General features: G+C 35.9%; 1 protein-coding gene across 1 annotated transcript in view; it reads right to left on the bottom strand.

Annotated features, from left to right (window-relative positions):
* The window catches only part of LOC100806517 (nuclear pore complex protein NUP214), a 46,476-nt gene extending 39,613 nt beyond the window's left edge, over window positions 1-6,863 (bottom strand). The window contains exons 1-2 of the mRNA XM_003525986.5: window positions 6,479-6,863; window positions 6,176-6,384 (exon numbers count right to left, since the gene is read on the bottom strand). Of these exons, the coding sequence (XP_003526034.2) occupies window positions 6,176-6,384; window positions 6,479-6,674 (405 nt within the window). The 5' untranslated portion in view covers window positions 6,675-6,863. The remainder of the gene's footprint in view (window positions 1-6,175; window positions 6,385-6,478) is intronic.
* Between the last annotated feature and the right edge of the window lie 5,639 nt (window positions 6,864-12,502).

Here is a 12,502-nt window from a genome sequence, read left to right as displayed (position 1 = left end):
TTCAGGTGACAGATCCCACCAAAAACTCTTCAAGTCACTACTATGTTCATCCTGGAAAAAACCCTCCGATTCCACTCGAGTCCTTTCCTGAATTGGAAGAATTATCACACATGGGTGAAATGGAAGAAGCGTGCGCTGATTTTCATGAACAAGTGGAAGTTCTTGGATGGATCTCTGGTTCCAAATCGATTTGACCCAAGCTATGATGCTTGGGAAAGATGCATAAATCAGATTCATTCTTGGATTGTTAATTCCGTTTCGTCGTTGATTGCTCAGAATTGCAACAAGAATTGTATTCATTCAAGCAAGGTAACCTTTCAGTTACTGATTTCTTTACAGAACTCACTGTCTATTGCGAAGAATTAGAAAATTACAGGCCTATAGTTGATTGCAACTGTGATCCAAAGAAATATAGGGAACAAGATTATGTGATGCTATTTTTAATGGGTTTGAATATGTGTTATTCAGTGATTAAAACGCAAATTGTTTTGATGGACCCGCTGCCACCATGAGAGACAAAATGGGTTAGATGAAGGAGATCAAAATCAAGTAGACATAAATGCTGCTGATGGTAACAGATTTTATAAAGGAAAGAATTCAGGAGGTAAAGTTTGCACATACTGTGGAAAAACTTGGCACACTATTGAAAGTTGTTTTCGGAAACACAGTTTCCCTCTGGCTTCTAAGCCAAAGGGATATGGCTCAGCTGTAAATAACATCACTGGAGATGGAGATGATCCTGATGAGAAGCTTGAAGGAGGCTATGTGAGCAAGAAGAATTCACCAGTTTCAGGTCTTGCCAATGAAGAGTGCAGAACTTTGTTGAACCTGTTGCAGAAAACCAACATTCAGAGATCCACTGTTGCTGATCCGCAGAGTGTTCAAGTCAACCAAGCATGTGTTGGCAGCCCCATTCCATGGCTCAATGAAGGTACTGATTGTGCATTTTCTTGTAGTATTGTTAAAGGTAATCAACTATGGATAATGGATTCGGAGGTTACAGGTCATATTTGCACATCCATGGACTGGTTTGAGAGCTACCGCAAGATAAATCATATTCCTGAAAGCTTGCCCAATGGTAGTGTAGTGATGGCACAATTAGCTGGAGATGTGAAATTTTCAGACACTCTTATTCTTAGGTATGCATTGTTCTTACCTGAATTCAACATCAATCTAGTGTCCATTTCTAAACTTACAAAGGCAGCTCAATGTAATTTAATTTCACATTTGTTGAAAATGTCTGTTCAATTCAGGATTCAGCGTTGAGGAGGATTGGTTTGGCTGAACTCCACAATGGACTATACTACATGAAGGTATCTTGTAAGAGTAGAGTTAATATAAGCAATGTAGTTTCTCATGGTTGTAATAAGGATTTGACTATTGATGAATCCAGTTCAGTTGGCATTCCTAAGACTGTCATATGGCATTTAAGATTTGGTCATGTTTCTTCTTAAAAATTACTTACACTTTGTAAAGATTTTCCCTTCATAAATGTGAATAAACATGAGGTGTGCGATATATGCCATCTTGCAAAGCAAAGAAGACTGCCATATAGGATCAGTCTAAAAAGAGCATCTTTTCCTTTTGAAATGTTGCATATGGATATTTGGGGACCCTACTCTCTAGTCTCTTCCTTCTATACATAAACATAAATACTTCTTAACCATTGTTTTTTTTTTTGGAAGGCAGAAAATATAGTATTATTAATAAGAGCATTAGTACCAGAGGTACTTAAAGAGAAATACAACAGCAGCTATGCTGCCAGCCTCCCAAAGCATAAAAACCCAACACAAGTCCCCCCAACAGACCAAACACTCCAAGTTAACCAAAGGCCTCCACAAGATTGGAAGACCAATGGTTAAAAGGAATATTAAAATCTTTATCTCTGGCTTTATACCAGGACCAAGCTAGGAATAAGGCGTCCTCCATCACTTTGGAAGATACAAAAGGAATTCCTTGAAAAATCAGTAAATTCCTATGCTTCCAAATAGCAAAAGTTAGAGCAATCCACCAACCACACCATCTAGAATGGTGTCTCCCTACATCTAAACCATCACAAAATAAGCTGAAATGGCTTGCTGGAGAAGCAGGGAAAACTCCAGTAGCCTGAATCCACCGCAAGGATTCCCACCACAGGCCATTAGTTTGGGAGCAGTGGAAAAAAAGATGTCCTGCCTCCTCCTGCTCAACATGGCAAAGAGGGCAGGTAACTTCCTGCAGGCCCACGTTTCTCCTGTGAAGATTAGCTCGAGTGGGGAGCCTATCTTTTATAAGCCTCCAAGTGAAAATAGCAGCTTTTGGGGGGATATTTAATTTCCAAATAAGCTGAAAACTCCTCCCATCTGAGGCAGCACTGTTTAGATTTGACAGAAGTCTATAAGCTGATCTAGTAGAGTACATCCCCGTAGTATCAGCTTTCCACAATAAGCTATCTTTCAGATGACAGAGGATAGGATAAGCAGTGATCTGTTCCATGAAAACTACAGCTGCTCCCTCCTCATGTTCAAATAAGTGTCTCCTCCATTTTAAATCCCATCTCCAATTATTCTGGTAGAAGCTGCCCATGTTTGAAATTAAGTCATTCTGTTGTTTACTAATAATGAAGAGCTGAGGATATTTCTGTTCCAAGCTGCAGTCCTCCCCCAACCAATTATCTTTCCAAAAACGAATTTTATCCCCACATCCTGCCTTCCAAGCCATGTTTTGATGAATAATCTTGAAGTCATTGTGCTGATATAACTTCCTAAGGTCTCTCCACCAATGGGAATCCCCACTATGAATTCTGCCGTTTTGCAAAGCTGACCATCCTCCATATTTAGAATTTATAACCCTAACCCAGAACTGATTCTGATTAGAGTATAAATCCCAAATCCATCTTCCCATAAGAGCTGCATTAAACTTAGACAGATTCTTGATTCCCAAACCCCCTTCCTTCTTGTGAAGACAAATTTCCTCCCATTTGACCCAAGGAATCTTCTTGTTATTATGCTCCCCCCCCCCCCCCCCCCATGAAAATTCTTTGGAGAAAAAACAAATTATCTGGTATTCTTTGAAGGTAATTTGAAGAAGGATAATAGATAGATTGGTAAAGCATTCAAAACTGAATTTATCAAAGAGACCCTGCCAGCCATAGATAAACTTTTCTGGTTCCATTTAGTGAGTTTGGCTTCAAATTTGCTGATCAAAGGCTGCCAAACCACCTGACTTGAGGATTTGACCCCAATTGGGATACCCAAGTAATGGAAGGGGATACCCATCTGCCTACAGTTCAGAAATTGAGCAGCTTCAAGATCCCAATTAACAGAATCTCCAAAGACCTCAAACTGGCTTTTAGCATAGTTAATTTTCAGACCAGAGGCCATCTCAAATCCTCTAAGCATTGCCTTCAAAACAAGAACATTTTCCAAGGAAGCTTGACCAATAAAGACAGTATCATCAGCATACTGAAGGATATTAATAGGCTCTTTCTGTTTTCCCACCAAGTAGCTTTTATACAGATTTTTCGAAATGGCCTCTCTCATCAATCCAGTGAGACCTTCACCCACAATATTAAAGAGCAAAGGGGCTAGAGGGTCCCCTTGTCTCAGACCTCGAGTAGGGGCAAATTCATTAGTAGGGCTACCATTCACTAAAATGGAAATAGTTGCTGATTGAAGGCATGCAGCAATCCATTGCCTCTATTTAGTGCAGAAGCCTAATCTTGACAGCATATAGTCCAAGAAAGACCAAGATACAGAATCATAGCAGATTTACCTGGGTTAGTTTACTAAAGGGTAAATTTCAAGTGCTATCCTTAGTACAGAATTTCATAGCTTTTGTTGAAAGACAGTATAGTGCAGTGGTAAAAGTTGTGAGAACAGATAATGGGCCAGAGTTTACACTCAATGCCTTTTACAATGAGAAAGGGATTATTCACCAAACAAGTTGTGTGGAAACCCCTGAACAAAATGCTCGAGTTGAAAGGAAACATCAATTTATTTTAAACATTGCCCAAGATCTCATGATTCAGTCCTTTCTTCCAAAATTTCTTTGGAATTATGCAGTACAACATGCTGTTTTCTTGATAAATAGAGTACCATCCAATGCTTTGGAAAGAAAAACACCCTATCAGGTATTACATGGCACACATTTTAGTCTAAATATGTTGAGGGTTTTTGGGTTATTGTGTTATGTTTCTACAAGTGCTAATCACAGGGGTAAGTTAGACAATAGAGCTAAAAAGCGTGCCTTTCTTGGCCATAAGGCAGGGATGAAAGGATTTGTGGCATATGATTTGAGTTCAAGGGAAATCCCGGTATCTAGGCATGTGATATTCTATGAATATTCCCTTGTGTTTCACAAATTAAAGATGCAGCAGGAGCTCCTTGGCAATACATAGAACCCAGCTCACAAACACCTAATTCAACCTTGACCCTTGACCAAGACCATACTATGATACTATCAATCACAACCTCTCATGCCTTAGATAGTCAAGAGCAACATTCTTTTTATGATCAGCAACATGACTCTCACACCAGTACCTTATCACCTCAAATACATGACCAGAATCCAACTAGTCCTGAACTTGAATCCAAAACAGTACCTTCAAAAGAAAATATGGAACCTGAACCTGAGACAGTGCAACCCAATACAATATCAAAACCTGAACCCTCAATTAGAAATTCCAACAGACCAAGAAAACAACCAAAGTGTTTGGAGAATTTCCATTGTTTTAGCATAACCACAAAGGGTGACTCAAAAACACCTGCTGGATTGATGCCATGAATGCATAAAAGAGTCCTTAACAGAACTGAAGACGAGAACGAGATAAAGAGAAAAGGAGAGAAAAAGTCTCTCAGGAAACAGAAAGTGTTATTATGATTGGCAACTGATTTCTATTACAAGAGTAGAATACATAGAGCTCTGGAACAGTTAGTTAGTAACTCTTCACTAACACTAACACTTAACTAACTAGGTAGCTGTTATAGTAAAGTGGGTGTGCAGTTGAATACTGCACCTCCCTTTCTACTACTCTAATACCCTACTTCAAACTCAAGGTGGTAGAGTCTTTGAAACAAACTCAATCACATTGAGTTTGGTCCTTAGGAAACTAAACCTAGTAGGAGATAGGGGTTTAATCAAAACATCTGCCCATCGGTCAATGGCAGGAATATAATGTACAACAAGCTGTTTAGTCAAAACTTTCTCCCTAACAAAAAAAATATCTATCTCCATATGCTTCGTTCTGGCATGGAGAACAGGATTATAAGCAATGGCCACAGCACTTTGATTGTCGCAATATATAATGGGAGTGCAAAAAGGAACTTGGAGTTCAGTCAACAGAGTTCGAATCCAAGATATTTCAGCTGTGGTTTGAGCTAGACTGCGGTATTCTGCCTCTGTGCTAGACCTAGCAACCACCTGCTGTTTACGGGACCACCAGGATATGAGATTTGAGCCAAAATAGATTGCAGCACCTGAAGTAGATCTTCTATCATCAATATCTGAAGCCCAATCTGCATCACAGAGAGCTCTCAGAGTATAGGGCTGTCCTGAGGCAGCAGGCTTTAGATGCAGACCATGAAGAGCAGTGCCCTTTAAGTACCTTAAAATTCTCTTGACTGCAATCCAATGAGACTCTGATGGATTAGTCATAAACTGACGGACTTTATTTACTGAGAAACTGATCTCTGGTATGGTAATAGTCAAGTATTGAAGACCAACTATAAGGAGAAAATTGGAGTTTGCAAGCTCTTGAAGTCACTATATGGTTTAAAGCAAGCAAGTCGCAAATGGTATGAGAAATTATCCAGCTTGCTTATGAACCTTGGATACACACAACCTACAGCAGATTACTCCCTTTTCACAAAATCAGTTGATGGTCCTTTCACTGTTTTATTAATATACCTTGATGATATAGTTTTGGTGGACGATTCGCTTGATGAAATTTCCAACATTAAATCCGTTTTGGATCAGCAGTTTGTAATAATACTCCCTAGGACTAGAAGTAGCACATTCCTCTCTAAGGGTATTTCAACAAATTAGAAAGCTAATAACTTCAACAAAATATGATGCCAGATAGGGAGGAGATTTTCATTTACATCAACATTCAGCACAATAACAACAAAGTAAGTCACTGAAGAAAACCTAAAACACGAGAATCTCAGCAAAGCCACAAAAACTATGGTTTAAGTACCTTATTGAGAAAGCTCTCAACCGAGTAAAACCGAATGTCGCCAGAGACAGAAGCCGCAAGCGTCGAATTATCGGTGGAAAGAGCCAATGCGCGAACCCTCCCAACAGGAACATCGACGAGACTCAGTTGCTCCACTGGAGAGCCACTTCCCTTGTCCTTAAGCTCCTTCGCGGAATCAATAAGGTCCTTCGTCTTTGCAACGAAAAAACCTAAAACACCGAAACAAACAAAAAAGCAACATTCAGTTTCAGCACAAAGGCGAGTTTAATTAATTGAACACGTAATAGTTTAGTTCATTTTGACCTGAAGAATGAGCAACGAAAGTGAGGCGAAAGCGTTCGGAGAGCGCAAGAGGCTGCGAGGGGAGGGTTTCGGCGTCGAAAACGGAGTCGGAGGACTTCAACGGAAGGGCCTCGCCAACTTTCACGAAGAAGTAATCCGTGGTGCCGATTATTTCTCCTTCGACCTCTTCGGGTTCGATCTTCTTCGAGGGACTCATTTTTTCTTTCTGCTAAACGAAGCTGAAGCGCCAGAGAATGAAGGTATCAGTCAGTATTGAAAGCAGAGTGCTTCGAATTCGAAAGTACGGCGCGGTGTGGAGGTGAAGCAGAGAAGGGAGGAAGGTCACGAACGGCTAGCGAGGATGGTTGCTGTGCCGTGACGGTAAGCCGGGGCGGAGATGCGCAGTGCGAACTTATAGTGTTTGAATAAAATACTGACTCTACTCTAATTTTTTATTTTCATTTAATTATCAATTTATTTTTCAGATTATTTTAAATAATTCAAAAAAAATTTAAATTTTAAAATATTTCATTTGATCTTTAAATTTAAAAAAAAATTAGTTGATTTTCATTTTTTTTAAAAATTTAATTTAGTTCTTAAAAATAAATTAATTTTAAAATCAAATACAATCAAGCCAAATTAATTTATTTTTATAAACTTGAAAATTAAATTAAAATTTTTAAAAATAATAGCATCTACCATGGACCATCTTATTAAATGATCTATCATGGATCACTTTTATGCGCCATTAGATCCATTTCATCTTCACAAAGATTTGATGCACATTATGCACTATAGTATGTCCTTCAAAGTAAACACCATCGTCCTCATTTTTTTTTTCCTCGCCACCTTCACCCTTTTCTCCTCATCTCTGGATTTGTTCTCAAGCTCTCCAACCCACCACCAAGATCCACCAAAAACCACTCCCACCACAAGATTCGCCAAAACACATCGCACCACTAGATCTGCTCCAATAGTCACGCGAGCCACCACTGTAGTTCTGTTTCCAAGACGAACACCACTCTTAAAAGTTAAAACCCATGGCGAATGATGGTGACATCAACGAAGATCTTAAAGAGGTGTGACCATGATGCGAGCCTCACTAACAATGATGGGAGGTCCATGTAGTGGACGATTCATTGAACATAATCACACTTCTCACCCTCTTCCTTAATGACCTCATTTCCCTCAATCGCCGACAAAAAATATCCGCTCCAACGACACCACCGCAACCTCTAACTGCATCAGAGGGGGCAAATGCCACTAACAACACCTTCAACCCTGCGGCATCAACATGAACAACCCAACCAATATATTTTTCAACTACATCGAGGGTGGCGACAAGAAGTTCATGAACTACAAACGAAGTTGTCGACTCTCTCATAGCACACATGGATCAGATCGAGTGCGGCCTCTGCATTATGTCCTCACTTTCTCCGTAAAGATGGTCATGGGCGGGGACGTCAAGGCCACAACTATAGAACCACTTATTGCACCAAATGGACAGATTCTAGTGGGTAGCAACCATTGGTTCAAAAACCCTGTAAATTAGAAACCAAGAGGGAGAGAGGGAGAAGAATCGTGAAGTGGGAAGGGAAGGAGGAAAGGGGAAGAGGAAGAGAGAATAAGCAAAAAAAAAAAAAGTTAAATTACTCATTTGGTTCCTATGTTTTACTATTTTTACCTTTTTGGTTCCTATAGTTTGAAAATGGTTCTTTTAGTCCCTATAGTTTACATTTTAATTCTCTTTTAGTCCTTATAGTTTTGAAAGTGATTTTTTAGTTCTTATAATTTGTATTTTAATTTTGTTTTAGTCTCTATAGTTTGAAATTGGTTTTTTTAGTCTCTATACTTTATATTTTAATTTCATTTTAGTCATTATCATCAAAATATGAGTAATATTATCAATTACAATTAACTACAAAAATATTAGCAAGTAATTCGTAACTAATTTATCATAAGATAATTTGTAATAAAAAAATAATTGATAATTTATAACTAATTTGTAGCTAATTATTTTTATATTTTGTTTTTGTAGTAAGGATTAAAAGGTAATTAAAATACAAATTATAGGGACTAAAAATATCACTTTCAAACTATAGGGATTAAAAGAGAATTAAAATACAAACTATAAGATTAAAAAGAACACTTTTAAACTACAGGGACTAAAAGAGAATTAAAATGTAAACTATAGGAACTAAAAGAACCACTTTCAAACTATAGAGACTAAAAATGTAAGAATAGTAAAACATAGGAACCACAAAGCCACATTCAACTTATTTTTTTAACTTAACAAGAATATTTGTGATGCATAAAATATGTACTCGCTAAGGACAAGTGCACCTTACACAGTAACAACAGTGGACTGTAAAGTTCAGATATCATATCCTAGAGATTAATTGTGTTCTCGAACACTCTAAATCGTATAAACTAAACAATTTTGGGTTTTTAATACGAGTTTAGGGGTTGTTGTGATTGTGTTCAACAAAATAAACTAACGATAGACAACAACTTCAAGAAAGATATATATATATATATATATATATATATATATATATATATATATATATATATATATGAGAGAGATAAAGACTCAGACTATGATTTCGCATGCACCATCCCCCTTAATTCCTAATTCAATTTAGATATCTTAATTATCAAATAATTGTATAATACCTCTTGATTTAATTGTTAGCCTATGGTTAAGGCCTCAGAATGCTTTCCCCCTTAAATTAACCCTGTATTAGTCGTTTGGGATTCAATTAGGGTTAAGGATGAATTTCAGAGAAGTTTATACATAGAAGTTCATACCACCGTTGGTCATGCAAGTTTTATGAACTTTATCATTCTATAGTTCAATTAATTGTAAGAAGATGGTCACTAACATGCAATTGACTACGAATCAAAGTGATCAATTTCAATATAAAAATAGAAAGCAGAAGAAAGACAATCATTCGAATAACATCGAAGAACTTTATTAAAAACAGGGATTAGAGTTCACGGTGCAACTACATCATAATTTGAGACTTAAGGGTTTTAGCCAACCAGTATTATAGAAAACCTAAATAACCTACAATCATGCATTGAAAGTAAAAGAGATCAAAACCCTTACAATTTAAGACCTCAATTGTTGTTAGTACAATTCCCTCTGTCCAAAGCTCTCAAAAATTGTAAAATATACAAAAGGTAGGTTAAAAAGTGTTTCTTAAGGCTATTTATACTAATAAAGACTTGTCAGTCAAGAAAGGCGCATAACGATCGTGGTAAATCTACCATGGTCATGATAAAAACATTGATGTTGAGTGCTTTGGGACATTATGGATATGTCACAATGCTCATGAATTGATCGCGGTCATTATCGACCTATAGGCACTGATCTTTAGGGCAATGGTGATCTTATCATACGCCTTGTGGTCACCATGACCATGGTAGAGTGCAGAGTCTTCAATTTTTTCATGGATTTTTGTTGATTCTGACTCTCTCACTTGACCAAATATTTATAATTCCTACACATAAAACTAGAGCGCAAACTTGAATTCTGCCAAGAAAAGTACATGAAAATGACACAAAAACTAACATAAAATGTCACTCAAAATACATTTTATCAACCACCTCACACTTGAACATTGTTTATCCTCAAGCAATTACTATAATTTAGATACTAGCACATTTTCAATGAAATCAAGAAACCAGCCACCTCATTTTATTGTGAACAAAAAGAGAAAGAATTGGCAGGAACAACCAACCACATTCAAAAGATATATCCCACAGAATTCCATTAGGCTTTCATTGCCTACCAACATGTTCAGTTCCACGGTGAGCAATAGGTCATTCATCTCACTACTCTCAATGTTTCGGGAAATGAGATAAAGCACTCATATCATGGCTCAAGACCTTGCATTTTAGCTTATTTATCAATCAACTCAACCTAAGCAAAATTCTAGTATGCATGAAAGTGAGGCATCACTAGGTATTCAAAGGGAAAATTTGTTATTCTCTACACTTACATATCCAAAATTAATTCTTTTGGGAACCAAGCTTCTCCTTTTGCTTACTCACAAAAATTTTCAGTATATTTTTTTGAAGGCCTTTTTGGTTGCCTTATTTTTCTTTTTTAGATTTTTTTTTTTTTGCAAAAGGAGAAGCTTCATAGAAGAAGTCATTGCTCCACCCAAACCAATATTTTAGAGATGCCCCCTTATTTTTCAAGTCACCAAGTAGTAAGCACTAAACTTTTAACACATTTGGATAACAAAGAAAATATCAATTCAGCTTAAAGGGGACAACTAGAGGATACATTTAAGCAAATAATATGGGTGTAGAAACAAAGCCTACAAATTGTCTCAATTTGTTAAATACACTCAGGAAATTTACTCAAGGATATGTATCTCAAGATAAACCAAATGCATAACAACTCAAATGGACATACATCACACACAATGAGAGTAGGCTCAAAAGCTAATGTAAGTGGTTTATGTAACACCCTTTATTAAAATAACAACTCATACTAAATGAATATAGAATCTCAAAATTATATTAGTATGAAAATACCTCAAGTATAATAAAGAAAGTCAAATAAATAAGTCTTTACATAAGTAAAAATATTATCTTCAAAATATGAGCATCTAAACTAAATGAACACTAAAAATATAACGAAAGTGACCGCATCCAACGTCTTATTTTAAAATACTAACCAAGCTAAAATAAATATAACTAAAAAGTTATGTCTTCAAGTCTCCTCAAATGCAACAACTTCTTCTGCATGCTCTGAAAACAACACTTATAATGGGATGATAATCCCAGCGAATAAAACAACTAACAGGAGTTTGCAAATAGTGTTGTTATCAGCCGGTGTGGTAATCCAGAAAATCAACCATGGTATCCATAATGAATTTAAAATAAGATTATATATATATATATATATATATATATATATATATATATATATCAATAGATAGAAACACTCAAATAAAAATCATATTAAAACAATCACAATTCATGACATTTTGAATAAATAAAAGATTTAAATAGACAACAACACCTCATCGCATCCAAATAAATATAGCAAACACAACTTGGTAATTCCTAGAATCATAAGAGTCAATTCTTTGCTTCCCAAAACCAGTGGGTATCTCATATTCTTCAAAGGGTCTATGAACTCTTATTTCGTACAATGACGTTCAACTACCTTCCCCATCATAAATGGAGATATCTAGAATCTCTTCCCCATCCTAGATGGAGGTATCCATAATAATTTCATCCTCATCCCAAATGGAGGTATCTATCATATAATCTCTTAATAAAATGTACATCATCATCCCTTCCCATAAGGTGATGATCAACTCACAAAATTACAAGAATACCATTCTAAAAAAAACTACCAATGCATTTAATAATAATTCTCAAAATCACACCACAACAATAATAAAATCAACTAATAATATGAAACCACATATATAACAACAATTATATAGTACTATAATGACTAAGGCATATAATATTTGCAATGGCTAGAACATAACACGTATACATACAAATTGGTCCTTGGTCCTAAAGGTTAAATTATATATTCATTGATTCAATGATAAAGTCCTTTAGATAATGTCAATATATATATATATATATATATATATATATATATATATATATATATATATATATATCAAGAAAACGCATTCTCTATTGCAAGAGATTTGTGATCTTCATTATTCTTCTTCTCCTCTACCAATTGTGTCAAAAGAATTTCCCCCACTTTCTTTTTTTCTTCTCAGTCCTTAAGCAATCCACTAATACCAAGAAAGGTTATTTATGTGTGTTATTATAAGAGAAAGAATTGTCTCCCCATATATAAGAATTATACGTAATTTAAAATTTATTTAACGAATCTTTCTTTATTTATTTTTCATATTATCTTTAATTATAATTATCCTTAACCAATCTAATGTATTATTATGTTAACATCTTTAAAAGAATAACAATATAATATTTTTTCAAACAATTTAATCTATCTTTTCATTTACTAAAAGATATATTTAGATATCTTTA

The sequence above is a fragment of the Glycine max genome, chromosome 6 (genome assembly GCF_000004515.6).
Source record: "Glycine max cultivar Williams 82 chromosome 6, Glycine_max_v4.0, whole genome shotgun sequence".
In the NCBI taxonomy this organism is placed as follows: Eukaryota; Viridiplantae; Streptophyta; class Magnoliopsida; order Fabales; family Fabaceae; genus Glycine; species Glycine max.
The sequence above is the reverse complement of the archived record's forward strand: the minus strand, read 5'-3'. Positions and strand labels throughout refer to the sequence as shown.